Genomic DNA, 18861 nt, shown 5'->3' with positions numbered 1-18861 from the left:
TGTCTTACAAGGTCATGTCAAGGCGTTTTCCTTTTTGAAAAAATATTCTCTTTTAAATTTTATTTTCTATTTTGTCTCTCTGTTTGACCATCTGTCTGTCTGTCTGTCTGTCTATTTGTCTGACATTACCTCCTGTTCACTTGAGTTTAAATTATGGCTTCCATTTTGTGTTTTTAATGGGTAATCTGGGTGTGGGAATAAGCCTGTCTTTATGTATATATCTGTTTTTTTCCTGTCTTTTCTTGGGTTCTGTTCCTCTTGTTTGTTTTATTGTATTGTAATATTTTATCTTATTACATTTTATTATTATTTCCTAAAGCTTATTTTCTACTGTGAGAGAGAAAAAGTGAATCTGGATGAAATGGGGAAGAACTGAGAGGAGTGGATGGGAGGGGAAATATAGTCAAAATATATTAAATGCAAAAAAATCTATTTTTAATGAAATACACCACCCCCAACCCATCCAAGTCCCTGCTTGTGTGCTGGAGAGAACACTGATGGGTGTGTGGGATTAGGAAGCACGTAGAACTAACTAGTCATCTCTTGAAAATGAAAGATTGATACATGTCTTATTTTTTAGATAAAATGTTATAAATAATGAGCATTAAGTTATGCTTTAAAAATCAGGTTTGGGGATTATAGGTTCAGGTGAAGAAAGTCCAGGTTCTGAGAAAAAAGCATCAGTGCTGGGAAGGCTTGCTCTGAATATTCTGTAGGTTCTGTGGATAAGCCAGGAGGTTTTCTAGGAGCTGGGTACATGAACCCCACGCCCACACCAGTAAATATTGCCCAGATGAACATGTTTAATTGCCCACCTTTGTGTGTGTGTACAAGTCAACTGCAGCATAAATGTTAGAGTTGTGTGAATTGTGTGATCTGGGTTGTGTGCTCTTAGAAGTAATTGGGCGCGTGTGTCACACCAGGGACACCTTAGCTTCTGGGGACTTCTTATTCTGTGAGGTTTAAAAAAAAAAAAAAAGGTCTTGATTTACAAACTAAGTTATCTCTTTAAATCAGTCTCTCTGTAATGATGGCTCTTTGTGTACCAGGATGAATCTTACAGCATTCTTCAAAGATAGACATAAGGATAGCCAACCTAGAAATTTCTCCCCAAAGCAGAGCAGATGATGAGAAAAACAGCTTTCCTTGTTCTGCACTCAAGGTCTCCTGTTGCCACCTTATGGACACTTTAGGAATTGCAGGTGGATTTTTTTTTTTTTTTTTTTTTTTTTTTTGGTACAGGTAGCCTGGAAGGTTATTTATATTCCTTAATTGTAACATAAGACAGAACACTCAATATACAATGAGAGCTTACATCATGTTTTAAAACGTATTTTGAAAAGTGTATTCCGAAGTCCTATTGAGAAAGTCAGTGCAATGCTGATATTTTCAGCAATGGATTTCTTTATCTGGTGTGGCGCTCAGTCACTTGGTTAACTAGAGATCAAGGGAGCATGAGGATTATACTTTAAATTCCTAGTGCTTTATATTTTTCCCTGTAGAAAGTTACTGAAATTTTGTCTTCTCTCTTATTATTTATTTATTTTTTGAGATGTGGTCTCATTATGCAGCCAAGGGTTTCTAGACTGGTCTAGAACTTGTTCTGTAGGCCAGGATGGCCTCAAGCTTGTAGTAGTCCTCCTGCCTCATCCTGTTAACGCTGGAATTGCAGTGTATCGGCACAGATGCTGTGAGGTTTCACATATTTAGAATAATAGCATTGTCTCTTGCATCTGCTTTTCTCTAAGGAGGATGAATGTGGAATGGCTTAACTCAGTAGCAGAGTGGAGGTGAGATGCACACGTAGATGTTTTCTGGGATTCCAGAGGCAACTTAGGTGTTTGCTTCTGAGTGTCTAGTTAGAAGCCTGTGGGCACCAGAGAGTTGGGGGCTGAAAGAAGAAGGAAGGCTCCCCCATAGTCTGTTACCACCCCACTTTGTTCCTCAGCAGACACAACGAGGCTCTTTTTCTTTACTGCTGTTTGTTAGATGTTCACAGTGCCTAAGAGGACTTGCGGGCCACAGACCTGCGGTTCCCACTGCTGCTTCTTTCAGGTCTCAGCTCAGAGTTCTACTTTTCTGTGAGGGCCCTGGTGACCATCTGATTTGCTGCATTGCTGTAGTACCTCTCCTCAGTCCTGCATCTTTCCTTTCACTAACACTCAGCTATCTGTAGCATGTGCGCATGAGGAAGGGTGACCAGTGCCCGCATGCTGGTCCTGGCTCTGCCTCTGATACTTGGCTTTTGGCTTGTTGCTGAACCTCTGTGATTAAGCTGTTACTTACCTGAAATGGATTTAAAGAAGTGATTATCATATCCTCTTCCATGTAATTTTGTCATGTCAATGTGAACTTGTATCATCTGAAATAAACTATGAAGGACAGAGTGTGTCTGTCGTCTAATCACAGTGCCTACTATGGTGTTCAGGTCTGCAATCGATACTTGATAAACCTATGTGTTGCCAAAGATGCCTTGAGGGAAGAGACTGTCTTCAACTTCTGAACTTTTCTCCAAGCTTCACTCTACCACCTTTTGAAGTAAGCTTGGGAGAAGCCAGTTCTGAGTAGCTGAGATAGGGGGTTAACTGCTCATGTCTCAAAGCCTGTGGACTCCCCCCCCCCAAAAAAAAAAAGAGCCACCAACTCACCTAAGAGGACAAAGATGCAGGCCAGGATGGCGATGAGGGCACCCCGACTCAAGCTGACTGGGAGCAGATAGGCCTCTGGGCTGCAGGACATGACGTGGCCATCGTCATTGCAGCTGCACACTTGAATGGTAAGCGTGCCCGTGCTGCTGAGGACGGGCTGGCCGCTGTCTGCGATGAGGATGGGCAGGTAGAAGACGCTCTGCTCCTGCTGTCGGAAGCCGGACCTCCGGGTCAGAATCCGAGCAGTATTATCTGAAGGAGTAAAGCATTTAGGAATAAAAAAAAAATGAGAAAAAGAGAAATTCTTGGACTGAAGGAAGCAGAGAGGCAGGGGCAGGGAAAGGTTATAAGGTGTGCACTGGCGCAGCCATGTCTATTGGTTTGGCTCAGCACTTAGGTTTGAAAAATCAAGCTTTTCATTTGCTTTCAGGCAAAACCCCGAGGCCTAGGAGAGAAGCTCTTTTGTGAGAGGCTGTCTTACCCTTTGTGACATAAAGTGCCCAGGGCGAACTGACAGCCTTCAGATCTAACAAATGTTCCCTGGGAACACTTGACAGAAATGAACAGTGGTTGGTGATCTGTGGCCCCTGTTTGCTCCTGCGCAGCAGCTTCTCAAGGCCTGTGCCAGTTTTCTGCCTCTAGCAAAGGAGAGCCCAGGAGCCCATGAGGCTGCCCAGGAGTGTTTATTTTCGCTGTTTGGGCTGGAACTCCTGTCTTTTGATATTTTCTTTTGTGCCTCTCACTTGGCTTCACCAAGTTCCAGCAGAACCGGCTCATTTGCAGAAGCTTATGTGAATCCTTGCTTATAGGACACAGCTTGGAACTTCTCCTGGCCCATGGACTGAGTTTACACACTTAATATGAATCTGGTGAATTCTATTCTTTCAATTTTTAAGTTCTACTTTATGCACATGGTGTTTTGCCTACATGCATATTTGTATACCCACTTGCGTGCCTGGTCCCTGCAGAGGCCAGAAGAGGGTGTTGTATCTTTATCAACTAGAGTTACAGATTATTGTGAACTGTCCTCTGGGTACTGGAATTGAAACTCTCCCCTGGAAGAGCAGCAAGTACTCTTAACTGCTGAGTCATCTTTTCAGCCTTGGTAAAAGTTATTATTTTTTCTTTCCGTTTAAAGAGTGAAAATTTTAATTAAGAGATACTCATATACCTTTATGAGTTATAGGGGGCTGTTTCAGTATATTTTTTCATTATATAATGATCAACTCGGGGCATGTAGGCAAGCCCTTTTGTATGTGAGGTTTTTATTTGTGTGTATAAGTTTGTATGCACATGTATGATCACGTGTGTGTGGAGCCCAGAGGTCCATGTGGGGTGTTTTCCTTGCTCTGCTCTTCATTATTTTTCTTTTTTGAGACAGTGTCTTTCACTGAACCTGGACATCTCACCTCCAATTTACACAGATCAGTCAGTGAGTTTTGGAAACCCATCAGTTTCCCTAAACACAGAGCTAAGCTTAGAGACATGCACGGTCACACCGGGCTTTCACAAATGTGGTAGGCATCTGAACTCAGGTCCTCATGCTTGTGCAGTAAGCATTTACTGACTAAACAATAGCCCCAGCCTATCCACTCTCTTAAACACCTCTCATTTCTCCATAATGAGAACATTGGAAAATCATCTCCTGTAGCTATTTGAACTTCATATTATAGCTGACTAAATACTTCTGTGTAGTAGAATGTAATCCTTCTTTAGCTAAATGGTGAGATGAGATTCCCTAAAACTCATTGTGTGGGAAGGTGTAGCGATGTTGATATTTGCCAAATACTGTATGTATGTGTATATATATATATATATATATATATATATATATATATATATATTTAGATTTAAGAAGTTTAAATTCATGTCTTTAAGGTACCTGGAATGGCTTTGAGTTATTAAGCAGATTTTTTTCAATGTTGTGATCAATTCAGCAGATGGACAATTTGAGAGGTATGGTGGGGTACATAAGAAGTAACTCAAAAACCAAAACCAAGTTGGATATGGTGGTACATGCCTATTATCCGGAAGCTGAGACAGGGGGCTGAGGCCAGAAGGACTACAGAAAGTTCTAGGCCAGCCAGGGCTACATAGCGAGGTCCTTCTAGGAAAACATAAATAATATAAAATATCCAAACCAACAAGAAGCTAATACCATTTTCTGGGCATGTTTCACATGAACTAGAATTTCACTATTATAAATATCTAAAAGCTTAAAGCAAACATGGCTAGTGATAATCAGTATTTCTGGTTCTCCTTCCCTTCTTGAATAAAGTTTCTTGAAGAAACTGTACTTTCTGACTCTTTTTAAGTTAGGTATGGAAAAATAATTTGCCTTAATTGATAAAGAATAAGCAGGTGGGAGCTGGAGTCTGGTTCTCCTTGTTCTCTTGCTTTGAAACCATAATGGAAAGAACACAGGAGCCATGCAGCAGGGGCAGAGCTGAATGAGATGGGGAACTTTCAGAAGCTACTCAAACAATTCTAGTCCATTGTCCCTTAATTCATGCTTACTTGACTCCTGGCTTTTTTTGTTTGTTGGTTTGTTTTATTTTTGTTTTTGCTTTTTTTTTTGTTTTGTCTTTTTTTGTTTAATCCTACCAGGTAGGTGGGTTTTTGTTTGTTTGTTTGTTGAACTCAAGTACCAATTTTTGTAATCTGTGCATGTTGTGTCTTATTTATTCTTCTTTGTAATCTGTTGTGTACTGAGTGATGCCACACCTTTACATTGGGAGAATTAAAGCCTAGGTTAATTACAATTTCTTTATAGTCACTAGCCAGTAGCAAAGCTGGCATTTGACCTCAGGTTTCTCAGACGCTAAAGCACGGACTCGTTTCATGGCGCTATACAACTGTGTATTTAGTTTCCTAGCATCAGTGTTGTGTTAGCTGGTTTTATGTCTGCTTCCCCCAAGCTAGACTCATTTTGGAAGAGGGAACTTTAATTGAGAAAATGCTCCCACCAGATTGGCCTGCAGTGCAGTTCTCTTGGTCGATACCTGATGCGGTCGGGGTCAGCACACTGTGTGCTGTAAGTTCTGGGTGCTACAAGAAAGCGTGCTCATCAACCCATTGTGAGCGAGCTGGTAAGTAGTGTCCCGCTGTGGCCTATGTAACAGTCTTGTCTTTAGGGTCATGCCTTGAGTTCCTATCTGGTTCCCTCCAGTGTTGGAGGGACCTGAGAGTTGTTCTGTTTGGTTATGGTGCTTTATCACAGCAGTAGAAACCCTCAGACAGTGGTCCACACTTGTTCAGACGGTAATAGTTATTTCCTGCTTTGACATGGGTTTACTTTCCTCTTATTTTCTTCTCAATGCAAAATGATAGCAAGCAGTTATTAGTATGAGGATTTATTTACCACACACTCCACGCTCTGCCTCCCTGTTTAACAGCTGACTACTGTTAACCACCCTTAATAATTCTATTTTTTAAAATCAGTTTCTCTAAATAAAGCTTGTATTTATTTTTTGTTTTGCTTTAACTTAGCCTAGATCATGAGGATTTTAAGAAAAACTGATATAGAGATGAAATGGCAGCAGCAGCAGTAACAACAACAACAGCAACAACAACAATATAACACAACCAAGACCCCATCCATAATTTTATATTACATGGCGGGGACTGGCCTATGTTAGCCATTTATCATGTTTTTATTAGAAGTGATAATTAGAGTTTTAGCAACTTTTTTGGAAAGAGAATTTTTTTCTCTAAGGAGTCAGTTCTGGTGTGTGTGTGTGTGTGTGTGTGTGTCTGTGTGTCTGTGTGTGTCTGTGTGTGCTGTATTTGCCAAATAAAGAAAAGATGAGAAAATGGTTTTGAAATTTTACTCTATACATATAATTCATTTCATGCTTTGAGACTGAAAAAGAAAAGCTGGGCATGCTGGAACGTGGTGTGCCTTTGTAATCCCAGCGCTTGGGAGGCAGAAGCAGCAGGACCTCTGAGGCCACGGGTGTGTGTGGTGTGTGTGTGTGTGTGTGTGTGTGTGTGTGTGTGTGTGTCTGTATTGTAGGTCACAATCCGGTGAGCTTACTTAGTGAGATCTGCTCTCTAAAAGCCAAATAAAAAGGTAAAGGAGAGAAAGGGGCGGAGTAGGGGTACTGCTTGGTGGTAGGGGGCTTGCCCAGCATGTTCAAGGCCCTGGGTTTGATCCACAGTCCTCTCCCAGCCCTTACTAAAAGGCTTTACTGTACTATAAAAGGAGGGATGGGTATTGAAAGCACACCATATTGGAAGTGGGTGTGCTAGGAAAAGACACCCCTTGTAACTGTCATATGGAGATGAGTTCACAGTTCCTGTTGAAGATGCACTGGCTTCTGTGTCGGGAAACCTTTCCAGAGATGAGTCACCTCTTTTTGTTACAATCCTGTGTATCTTTGCCCATCTTTATATGATATTGTTTCTGTGAGTAGGTGCTGGAAGTCACCTTGAAGAAATGTGCAGCCTTGTGCTGCTCATTGCTTTTGATGTCAGTTCTGTGCGTATGAAAGAGTGACACCTAGGTAAAAGTTTGAAGAAAAAAACGTAATGTCCACCTCTCCTTACCCTGGGGATTCTGCCGTAAAGCCAATCCCGAGGAGGGAGAAAGTCCTGTTTATAGGAGGATTTTCCTATGAAACAGATAGGAGAGTCAGTCAAAAGTTTGGCTCAAAAAAAAAAAAAAAAAAAAAAAAACCTCTCAGGAGCGGGCTAGGGAGGGGAGATAGTTGCTGTGCAAACTACTACTTAGGGTGAAGATCAGAATTTGATCTTCAGGACCTGCACAGATGTGAGGCATGGTGAGCCACTTTTAACTTCAGTGCTCAGGAGGTGCAGTCAGGATCCCTGGAGTAAGCTGGCTAGCTAGATTAGCTGAATCAAGAAACTCTGGGTTCAGGTGAGTGGTCCTGTCTCATAAGTTTATAAGGTAGAGAGTAATCAAAAAAAGAGACCTGTGGGGCCTGGAAAGATGGTTCAGGGGTTAAGAGCTCTTGCAGAAAAATGTAAGTTCTGCTCTCAGTACCCACTTGAGCTTCAGGGGATCTGCTGCTGCTGCTGCTGCTGCTGCTGCTGCTGCTGGTGTGACTACTGCTGCTGCTGCTGCTACTGCTGCTACTGGTGTGACTACTGCTGCTGCTACTGCTGCTGCAGCTCCTCCTGCTGCTGCTCCTGCTGCTGCTGTTCCTGTTCCTGCTGCTGCTGCTGCTATTACCCTTTCCTTTAGCTGTACCTCTTTTGCTGCAGGAGCATTTTACCCCTCTCTCCCTGTTTTTATTGGTTTTTAAATCTTTGATTAGAAATGTTCCTTCAGGTTTGTTCTCTTTCTCTAGGACATTTTTCCCCTTAGGCCATCTCTGTTTTTATAGAACATGTAAACATAGTTGCTCCGATTCGGACTAAAGGAAGGAAATTTACCACAGCACCTTGAATAGTGTCTTTCACAGACCAAGCACCAATAAATGTTTGTCAGTTAACTGAGGAAAGAAAGCTGTAGAGACAGCAGAGGGCACTCTTTGTCTTTGATGCTGTGTAGCAAAACCTGGTAGACTACAAATTAGCCTTTACGTCCTCCCTGTTATTAAAAAGCCTGGAAATGTGACACTGTTTATATGGTGTAGTAACTCAAAATGTCAGTCTTGAGCAGTAGAAAAGCACAGACAGCCATGTCCACCTGCTTACCTTGGTTGTCCCTGACAGTGAAGTTGGGGTTGTTAGCAGCCTCAGGAGCCAAACTGTAGTAGAAATGTTGACCATTGTGAGGGTCATCTTGATCCACAGCACTCACTGTCTGGATCAGCTGAAGGAGGGACATGAACGAATTCAGGGTGAGTTGGAGCCAAAGGAAAAAAAAGCCAAGTCTAGTGAAATCCTAAACCTGGAGTGCAATAATAAGTTATTTGCCCAGTCAGATGTCCTGAAAGTAACCTGAAAACCCTCCATGTGATCACACAGCTTTGAATTAACTAAGCATATTCTTAATCCTGAATATGTTAATAGGTAAATGATAAACAATGACTAAGTGCTTCAGCTGCATTATTCCCACAGCTTGGCCAGTTAAAATGTTGTAAACAGAAGACAGTAAAAGAAGCATGGAATGTCACGAGGTCCTGCATAATCACAACCATGGCTCTTAAGAATAACTACTACCTGGAAAGCAAATAAACAGAACGGTGTTAAGCTATGGAATGTGGATTCAAGGTGCATGGGCCACAGAACATTCATGCTTTGTTAGGAGGAAGTTAGAAAAGGTGTAGTGCATAAGCTCTTCAGGTTGGGAAGCAGACTATAGTCAGAGGTATGAGGGTGTAGCTCAACTGGGAAAAACCACAAGACAAAAACGGAGCTTAGTGACAGAAAGAGTAAGAATTCTTCCCCTTGACCCTTTGGCCAAGTTCTGTCTTTCCCACAATATTCTTCGAAGAACCTTTCATGAAGGCTATGGAAACTTATGAAAAAGCATTAAAGAAAGCAGGATGAATTAGACAGTTGGGGCATTAGTTGGTAGGCTGTGGTGGGGTAGGGTATGGAAAGAATTTTCACTAGCTGGTTTCTACTGGTGTGCTCTAACATGCTGTACTACAGATGATCCTAGTCACCTTGGTACTGGTCCTGTAAACCTGCTTTTCTGCAGGAAATGCTGTTTTCCTTCCAGGACAGAAATGGCTATATAAAATTCAGCTTGAGGGCCCAGGTGTGCTAAGATTTTTACAGCATGCTGAAGATTGGAGGGGCAAGGGTTCAGATGCTCAAAGAACTCTTTGTTCCACTCTTCACTGGCCTGGCTTTTCAGGAATTACCCTTACTGTGTTATCCACCTTAGCGATAGTTACCACATCCTTTCAGGGCAACTTGCCACCAGTGACGAACAGATGCTGGGAGAATAAAGGCCTCATCCTCCCCCCTTAAACTTGGGAGCACACTTATTCTAGACCTTTGCGAGGATGTTAATGTATCTTTATTGCAGCTAGACTTTATTTTGTTCAGTCCTTCTACCTTTCCATTTTATAGGTCCCCAAAACATTGTATTTCAGAATTCCATCTCAGGGTAAGCCTCCTGAAATAGCTGATTGGTGAATCTGAAGGTGCATCAAATGGTGGAGTAACACAATTACGGGCCAGGGAGCAATAGAGAGAGTCACACATGGTTCAGACTCACATCAGTGCTGCTCATAACTGAGACACCACCCACCTTAGCTCCATGGAGATACAAATCCTGTATTCTTAATTTGATTGCCAAATGTCTATACATGAAATGTTTCATAGGGAGTGTTTTGAATAGATAATAGAGTGGATCAATTTTAAGAAAGATCATAAAACTGTGAATATTGGTGAGATGGGACTTTGAAGGATAGCTAGACAGTGTGGTGGGGTTCATAGTGGGAGCACTCTGGCTCGCTTTATTGACCTCCTTCTTCTGAGAGTCCTTAGCTCCACTTGTCTAATATCTTGCTTAGCACTCTACAGTCTTCCTTGTGTGCCCTTCATCCACTATGAGGAAGAGGAGAACATACGTGCTCGAGTGCACGCACGCACACACACACACACACACACACACACACACACACACAGAGAGAGAGAGAGAGAGAGAGAGAGAGAGAGAGAGAGAGAGAGAGAGAGAGAGAGAGAAATGAGGTTAGGCTAGGCTAGGGTTAGTCTTATGCATGGCTGAAAGTGACAAATGGGATAGGTTTGTGACACTGTTTCCTAACTCCAAGTCACAGATAATCTATTTCAAAGACTTTCACAAAGGACCTTTAGTGATGTCCTTGGAAGTGGAGGACACACTTGGCTGCAAAAGCAGGAGTGGTGGTTAGATTTTATGCTCTTGGCATAATGTAGTTCCTGTCCCAGCACCTTCAAGACATAAAGTGCTGTGCTTTGAGGAAAGAGGGGGCTTCCTTCATTGCACTACTTAGCATCCTCTATGTTCATGACTAAATTTAGCTTCTTTTGCCATGGCATAAAATATACTTATATTAAATCTTATTTTATAGTAAAACAAATACATGTATAGTAATCAAAAAAGCATGAGAGTAAAAAAAAATAATTTCAAAAGCTCAGAACAGCTAGTCAGAACTTTAAAGGTCCGTAAGAGCTTGTCCACCTCAACACAGCACCTTCTGTATTGTGTCTTCTCTCTGACCTTGCTTCATGTGTAACATAATGTACCAAACTGCAGGCTTGTTAATGTGGTTCTTTACAGCCATTACCATAGACCTGCCTCGTTCAACAAAGCTTTTATTGTAACTGTTATTAGGTGGATAATATCTTAGGCCTTCTTAAACTAGAAATTTAATAAATATGGAAATACAATTATCGGAGAATTGGAAAAAGCTTTTAAGAGTGATGCAGACTATTGCACCACATTATAAGAATCAGTGTTGAGGTCAGTTTGGATTTGAATCACTGCAGGGCCCTTGGCTTTCCAGAAACAAAGTCACTTTCTTTGGATAGAAGACAAAGAAATGTTGGGCTAAGGATGTTGAAAGTTCAAGTAAATATTGGTTCTAGAGGCACAGCTTTGTGCAGAGGGCTTTGGGTGATGTTCCAGGAGAGGGGTAAACATGAGCTCAGAGCTGCGTTGTAGTCAGAACCTGGGCTACACAGTCTGGTCAGAGGTGGACTTCTCAACCTCCCAATTTTCAAAATAAATGACCTTCATCCATTTGTTCCATTGGAATTTATAGGACCACACTATATGATGTAAAATGAACATTACGACCCTTGGTGGAGGAAGAAAGTGTAGGACAGCAGGAGAAGAAAGGAGGGTGTGGATGAACAGGAAGGGGTGTTCAGTGCTTGACAGATATCCTGATATTTGGCCACTGGAAATATAATGCTGGATGCTTCTTAGTCAAATCATTTGGAATTTAAAAGACCAGGTTAGGTTTAGAAACATATCTTAAAAATATATTTGTAAAGTTTGTAGAACTGATCTTTACTTCCAGAACCAGAATATTTATTCTGTGAGTCAAGTCACAAAAACTGTTAAAGCACTATTCAGACCACAAAATGTAATTTGGACTCCAAGTGGTTGTCTTAACAAGTAAATGACTAGAATGTTATATAAAGAAATTGGAGACTCTGCTTTCTAATCCATACTTTCTGGTGTGGACATGATGTTGACCATGAATTCAGCAATTGTGTTGATTAGTTTTATGCCAACTTGATATAAAATAAAGCCATTTGGAGAGAAGGACCCTCAATAGAGAAAATGTTTCTCTAAGATTGGCCTATAGGCAGGTCTGTAGAACATTTTCTTGATTAATGATGGATATGCTAACCAGAACATTGTTGGTAGTACCATCCCTGAGAAGGTGGTCCAGTCAGTCATGAGGAGCAAGCCAGTAAGCAGGTCTCTTCCATGGCCTCTGAATGAGCACCTGCCTCCAATGTCCCCCATTGTTTGAGTTACTGCCTTGATTTCCCTCAGTAATTATTACCTGAAAGTACAGGATGAAATCAAACCTTTCCTTCCTAGAATAATTTTGGTCATGGTGGCTTATCACAGTGATAGAAAACTTCCCTAAGACAGTTATTAAGAGTTACCTTTGTATATCTGGGGTCTACCAAGGTGATCAGCTTACCTGTCCTGCTTTGGCATTTTCACAGATAAAAGCTTCATAGAATCTGGGAAACTCTGGAGCGTTGTCATTCACATCGAGGACTTTGATTGTGACAGCAACACTTCCCACTTGGGAGGGATTGTCTAAAGAGAACATACGGAACAATGACGGTGAGAACTCAGCAAGGCAGAAAGACAGCTGTGCCAATCTGCTTTGTCAAGGAACGGATAAAATGTGGAAATGATAACACGCTCATAGGACATGTGTTCCCTGTTGAGAGTGTAACCATGCACAGGCTGGGACAAGGCAGTGTCTTCTGTGTGGGGGTGTTTGTCATTAGGGACTATACAGGAAGGGCAACATTTTACTCATTGGGGTTTTCTTCTTTTTGCTATGCTTTTGGTATTTATTTATTTATTTATTTTAAATGATGGTATTTTCATATATGTATATGAGTAGGCATCTCTGCTGCTGCCCATGTGTGGAGTTAATTCTGTCCTTTGACCTTCATGTCGGTTCCAGCTTACACTGGTCATTAATCATGTGAGCACTTTAGTTACTGAGCTTCTTACCAGTCCGTTATTTTTATTTTTAAAAGAAGCTTTTATAATTTTTATTTCTCTTGTAATGCTCTTATTTTGTTTATATATTTTTCATTTTTAAGATTTGTTATGTGTTTGAATGTTTTGCTTCCATGTAAGTGCACCATATTTGTGTCTGGTATCTGTGGAGGTCAGAAGAGATTGTCGGATTCTCTGAGACTGGAGTTAGAGATGAGTGTGAGCCATTATATGGGTCCTGGGAATGGAACCTGGGTTCTTGACAAGAGCAAGAAGTGCTCTTAACTAACCATTGATCCAACTCTCTAACCCTGTATTTTTCTTTATTGTACAATATCATTTTAAATGTTTTATTTTCTTTCTTTCCCTTTATAACATTCTTTCCCTTTTTATTTTATTTAATCTTACTAATTCATTTTCCTCTTATCCCCCTTTATTGCTTTTTAAATTATTTTTCACGCACCTGATTAATTAAAACACACGTGGATGTGTGTCTATGCATGTGCATGATGCGTGTATAATTCATATAGTTTCATGCATGGTAGTGTGTGTGGAGGTCACAGACAGTTCTGAGAACTCAGTTCTCTCCTTCCATCTTTATGTGGGTTCCAGAATCAAACTTTGCTTTTGTGGTAAATGCATTTACTGGCCAAACCATCTTGCTGTCCTTAATCCATCTACTTCCTAAGCTCATAGATTACTCTACATTATTTCTCCCACTTGCTTGTTTATGGTTATCAGTGATGGAGTTATCAGGGGCTATAACCCTTTCTTTTTCTTTTTTTAAAATTTATTTATTTATTATATGAGTATACTGTTGCTGTCTTGAGACACACCGGAAGAGGGCATCAGATCCCATTACAGATGTTGTGAGCCACCATGTGGTTTCTGGGAATTGAACTCAGGACATCTGGAAGAGCAGTTGGTCTCTTAACCACTGAGCCATCTCTCCAGCCCCATCCCTTTTTAATAGTATTTTTGTATCTGCTTTAATTTAGTCTTTGTACTACTAAAGTGGCTTGTTTTTCCTCTCTTGAGTGGTATTGGAATTGAGCCCTTAAGAAAAGACTGCTTTCCAAACCAAATAATAAACTGGAAAAGATAACTATACTAACAGATGTACAAATCACAAAATAGAAACACAATTATGAAGAGGTAGGTAGCATGCTCTGCCAAAGATCACATCATGCTAATAACTGAATCCAGCAATATTGAAAGAAATGGTTAAAATGCCACACAAAGAATTCATTTAGATGGTGGTTTGCAAGAGGATAACAATAAGTAGACAATGAGTTAAGGAAGACAGTTCAGAGCCTGGATAAGAAGGCCAGGAAAGCAGAGTGATTATTTGAAATTATGATCATTATGATCATTTTTTTAAACACTCACATTTTTAATAGATGTTTTCTTCATTTACATTCCAAATGCTATCTCCTTTTCTAGTTTTCTCTCTAAAAATCCCCTATATCCTCCCCTTCCTCCCTGCTTCCCAACCCACCCACTCCCACTTCCTGGCCCTGGCATTCCCCTATATTGGGTCATAGAGCCTTCACAGAACCAAGGGCCTCTCCTCCCATTGATGGCCGACTAGGCCATCCTCTGCTACATATGCAGCTAGAGACACGAGCTCTGGGGATACTAGTTAGTTCATATTGTTGTTCCTCCTATAGGGATGGAGAGACCTTCAGCTCCTTGGGTACTTTCTCTAGATCCTTCATTAGGGGCCCTGTGATCTATCAATAGATGACTGTGAGCATCCACTTCTGTATTTGTCAGGCACAGGCACAGGCACAGGAGAGAGCTATATCAGGGTCCTTTCAGCAAAATCTTGTTGGTATATGCAATAGTGTCTGGGTTTGCTTGGCTGATTATGGGATGGATCCCCAGGTGGAACAGTCTCTGGGTGGTCCTACCTTCAGTCTCAGCTCTGAACTTTGTCTCTGTAATTCCTTTCATGGGTATTTTGTTGCCCATTCTAAGAAGGAACAAAGTATCCCCACTTTGGTCTTCCTTCTTCTTGAGTTTCATGTGTTTTGCAAATTGTATCATGGGTATTATACATTTCTGGGCTAATATCCACTTATCAGTGAGTGCATATTATGTGTGCTCTTTTATGATTGGGTTACCTGACTCAGGATGATATATTGTGGTCATTTATATTGTTCATTGAAATGATCATAATGAATATAAATTAAAACAGTTCTTGAGCCCTAAAGCCGCATTGCAGAAGATGCTTAAATGAATATTATATACAGTAGAAAGAAATATAGTCATAAACATGAAAGGTCAGGAAGGGTAAATTTTGTGAGATGAATAAATAAATGAGAAACAACCACCAGCACCACCACCACAACAACAAACAACAACAACAACAAACAATGAGACATGACTATTTTTTGCAAGAAATTCATTTCATATGAAAAGGCACATTGGGCTGAAAATGAAGGATGGAATTACAAACCTCTAACAAGTGAAATCTGGAAGCAAATGAGTAGTGAAAGTATACTTTTCTAATTAGAAGAGGTAAATAGGGTAACACAAATTAGGAAAAAGAACAATTACTTAAGAAGATGCAATGTTTGTAGCCAGGCATGGTAGTGAATGCCCTTTTGCCAGCATGGATGTAACAGAGGCAGACAGATTTCTTTGAGTTTGAGGGCACTCTTTTTTACCTAGCAAGGTATAGGACAAGCCAGGGCTACATAGTGAAATTCTGCCTCAAAAAATGATTGTTAGTATATATGCCTTGAATATTGGTGCATATAATTTCACAAAACAGGCATTATTGGGCATAATAGGACATAAATATGCAGATATAATAATGGTGGTTGACATTCATACAGCAGCTATAAGTCATTTAGATTTAAAACATTCTAAAAATTTTAGAATTCAGCCTCCCCACAGATCAAATGGCATGTCTAAATATCTATATAATATTTCACCCAACATGTGTATAAGATATACTCTTAGCAGCATATGAAACTTTCTCAAAAATAAAGTTAAGTTACCAAAAATGTTCTAACATATACAAAAATGAGCCTAAAGTAATTTCTGCTATCAGATCATAATGCAATAAAAAACCTAGAAATCAATAGCAAGAGAACCTGTAGAAACTAGAAATTAAAATGAAACAATATATCCTTTAATAATCTTTGGGTTATTGAAATCAGAGAGGGAAATGGAAACAGAACTTACCAGAGCTTTAGGGAGGCAGCAAAAGTAGTTCTAATACAGTTGTTTGTTTTTGTTTTTTTTTTGTTTGTTTTTGTTATTTTTGCTAATCTGAAACTTGAAAAGAACAAAGCTATAGTTTTGTGGTCCTGCTTCTTAGAACTGGTATTGCTGTTAGAAAGGAGTTCTTTGCTTTCTAGGCCTTCCCAGTCATAAACATATAATGATTCAATTTCTGACTTATATAGAATTCTTTTACATAAGACATCTGAACTCAAAGATGTACCTCAACCATAAAATGAACTAAGGACTAAATCACACAATCATTTATTTGTAGAACATATAATTTCAGTTTCTCCTCTATTGTTTGTTACAAGATTTAGACACTTTCACTTTCTATATTTTTACATTTTGTAACTCTGTGGAGACCAATAAATTATGTTACGTACTCATTTCCATAGCAAGGACAGTTATATTATGCCAGGAGAACTCTTCTCTGTCTAGTGGTCTTGCAGTCATTAGAGCACCTGTTGTAATGTCAACATAGAAAAATCTTCCCGGGTCACTGCCTCTGTCAATGGAGTATCTGCAAAGATAGCGATGAAGAACCTTATTTTCATCTGGATAAACACAAGAGCATAGCACACAGGGGAAATGAGTGCATACACGGTGTTAAGATGGTTCAGTCACCTCTGCATTGTGAATATATGGAACAGTATGGATTTATCATGCTTGAGAGAAACAAAAGAACTTTTTTTACTATCTAAAGTATCGTAAAATGAAATAAACAGAGCGCTGAGACCCTTATGGCAGATTTAATTTACATAAAAAGCAATTTATGCTATTTAAAGCTTAAAACTGCTCCAAGAATTTTGGAACGCCCTCAATATCAGCCTCTATTTATATGTGTTTGAAATTCAGCTAAGTTCTCAAATGCAAATCTGAAACTTGAAAAAGAACAAAGCTATCGTCTCATGGTTCTGCTTCTTAGAACTGGTATCACTTTGGGAAGAAAGCTTTGCTCCCGGCCTTCCCAGTCATAACCATGTAATGATTCAACTCCTGACTGACAGGGAATTTATTAACTGAAGGTTCCTTATGTAGGATGTTTTTAGTGGGCTAAGCAGGCATATTTGGGTTGCTGGTTGTAAATAAAGCCGAGTTTTGTGCCTTTATTAGGGATAATCTACTGGAAGCTATCATATGGCCTTCAAAATCTGTAGATCATTATAAGCAGATGTTCAGTAAAACAAAGGCCATTGTTGTTCAGGCCACAAACCTTACTTGTTGTTCCCACCATGTCAGTCTGGACTGATGTGCATTTTATGTAGAAAACGAAGGGACTTACCGGCACTTAAGCCAGACAGCCTCAAACCTCTGCAAAGGAAGAATTACATGACTCCTTTCGCTGTTGCTCTGCCTTTTGACTTCTTTAATGAACTTTGTTGTAAGACCTGTAATTCTTGTTCAGTCTGATTTGACAACCTGGTTCCCCCTGTTTACCAGTATTATCTCATCTGCTCTCCATCTTTTTTTTTTTCCTTTCTTTTTCCATCAGCCTTGCTGGCCCAAGCTTATGCTCACCACCATTTCTCTCTTTTGTCTCTTCAACATTTTAGATTCTACATTTAAGTAAGATCATGTGCTATTTGTCTTTCTATGACTGGCTTATTTCACACATATAATGTTCTCTAGATTCATCTGTGTTACTATAAATGACAGAATTTCCTTCTTTTTAAAGGCTGAGTGCTATTCTCTTGTATATGTATAAAATACCACAGTAAAAAAAAAAAATCTATGCATCTGTTGATGAGCCCTTAGGTTGTTTCTATATCTTGGCTTTGTGAATAATGTGGCAGTTAACATGGAAATGAAGATGATGCTTCTCCATACTGATGGTAATCCCCTTGGCTATATGCCCAGAAATCGGATGGCTGGATCCAGTGTTTTGAGTAAGCACCACAGTGTTTTTCAATGTGGCTGTGCTAACTGGTATCCCCACCATGAGGTACACTTTGCCTTTTCTGAACATCCTTTTTATGTTTCATGCTTTGGGGAATGGATGGCCATTCCAATGGGTGAGGCACCTTTTAATTCTGACTCATTATAGATTTCTCATATATTCACAAGGCTCTTGTATATCTTGAAAAATTGTCTGTTCAGATATTTTGACATTTCTGAAAATAAGATTATTTGTCCTGGCATGAAAATACAACAGAAAGCCAAAGTAGTCAAAACTGTAGTGTGGGCATAGAATAGAGACACTGATCAAAGGAATAAGGGTAAAAGCCTAGAAATGAATGCATATATGTTGGGAGCGTAAAGGTCCTTGTGCCCACAGATCTCCAGGGAACCCAGGAATATTAAGCACCCAGGATTGTTCTTTCAAAGGGAAGAGCATACAACCTGTTTTTCCAGAAAGGTGGGAATTGGAGGTGAGTGATTAACAGCTTGGTGATCCATGTTATTTGTTAGGCCAGGCCTTATCAAGCTCCCACAATGTGGACTAGATTTGGCTAGTAATCTAAATGACCCTTTCCGCCAGGGGCTCCCACACCCCCAGAACCAGGACAGAGTCAGTTAACAGCCTAAAATGACCTCTGCACTAACGGTATGATTGAGACCAGGCCAGAGACTTCCCTAGGTCCTTAAATTAGCACAGGCAGACTATCTTTAGAACCCATCTCCTTGGAAGAAATTACATGTGCCCCGAATCGAGTTTTAATGTAATTGTACTTCCTTGTGCACTGGAGATTGTATTACAACAGGAAACTTTCCCCCAGATTGTACTGTTTTAAAAATACTGACCATGGACTGCCTGGCATCAGACTCCCTTAAGTCAATCTGAACTGAGTTTTCATTCTCATCTCTGCACAGTTTACATCTTTGCTTAGACACCAACAGACTCTTCCATACACATATTTATGATCGATT

The 18861-nt window shown here is 40.2% G+C and overlaps 1 protein-coding gene across 1 annotated transcript in view; it reads right to left on the bottom strand.

Moving 5' to 3' along the window:
- The window catches only part of Cdh20 (cadherin 20), a 236580-nt gene that overhangs the window by 14183 nt on the left and 203536 nt on the right, over nt 1–18861 (bottom strand). Inside the window, exons 8-11 of the mRNA XM_021158575.3 lie at nt 16377–16513; nt 12218–12339; nt 8310–8427; nt 2649–2900 (exon numbers count right to left, since the gene is read on the bottom strand). Coding sequence (XP_021014234.1) covers nt 2649–2900; nt 8310–8427; nt 12218–12339; nt 16377–16513 — 629 coding nt within the window. The remainder of the gene's footprint in view (nt 1–2648; nt 2901–8309; nt 8428–12217; nt 12340–16376; nt 16514–18861) is intronic.

The sequence above is a fragment of the Mus caroli genome, unplaced genomic scaffold (genome assembly GCF_978045245.1).
Source record: "Mus caroli unplaced genomic scaffold, Mus_caroli_1 scaffold_1, whole genome shotgun sequence".
Lineage (NCBI taxonomy): Eukaryota > Metazoa > Chordata > Mammalia > Rodentia > Muridae > Mus > Mus caroli.
The sequence above is the reverse complement of the archived record's forward strand: the minus strand, read 5'-3'. Positions and strand labels throughout refer to the sequence as shown.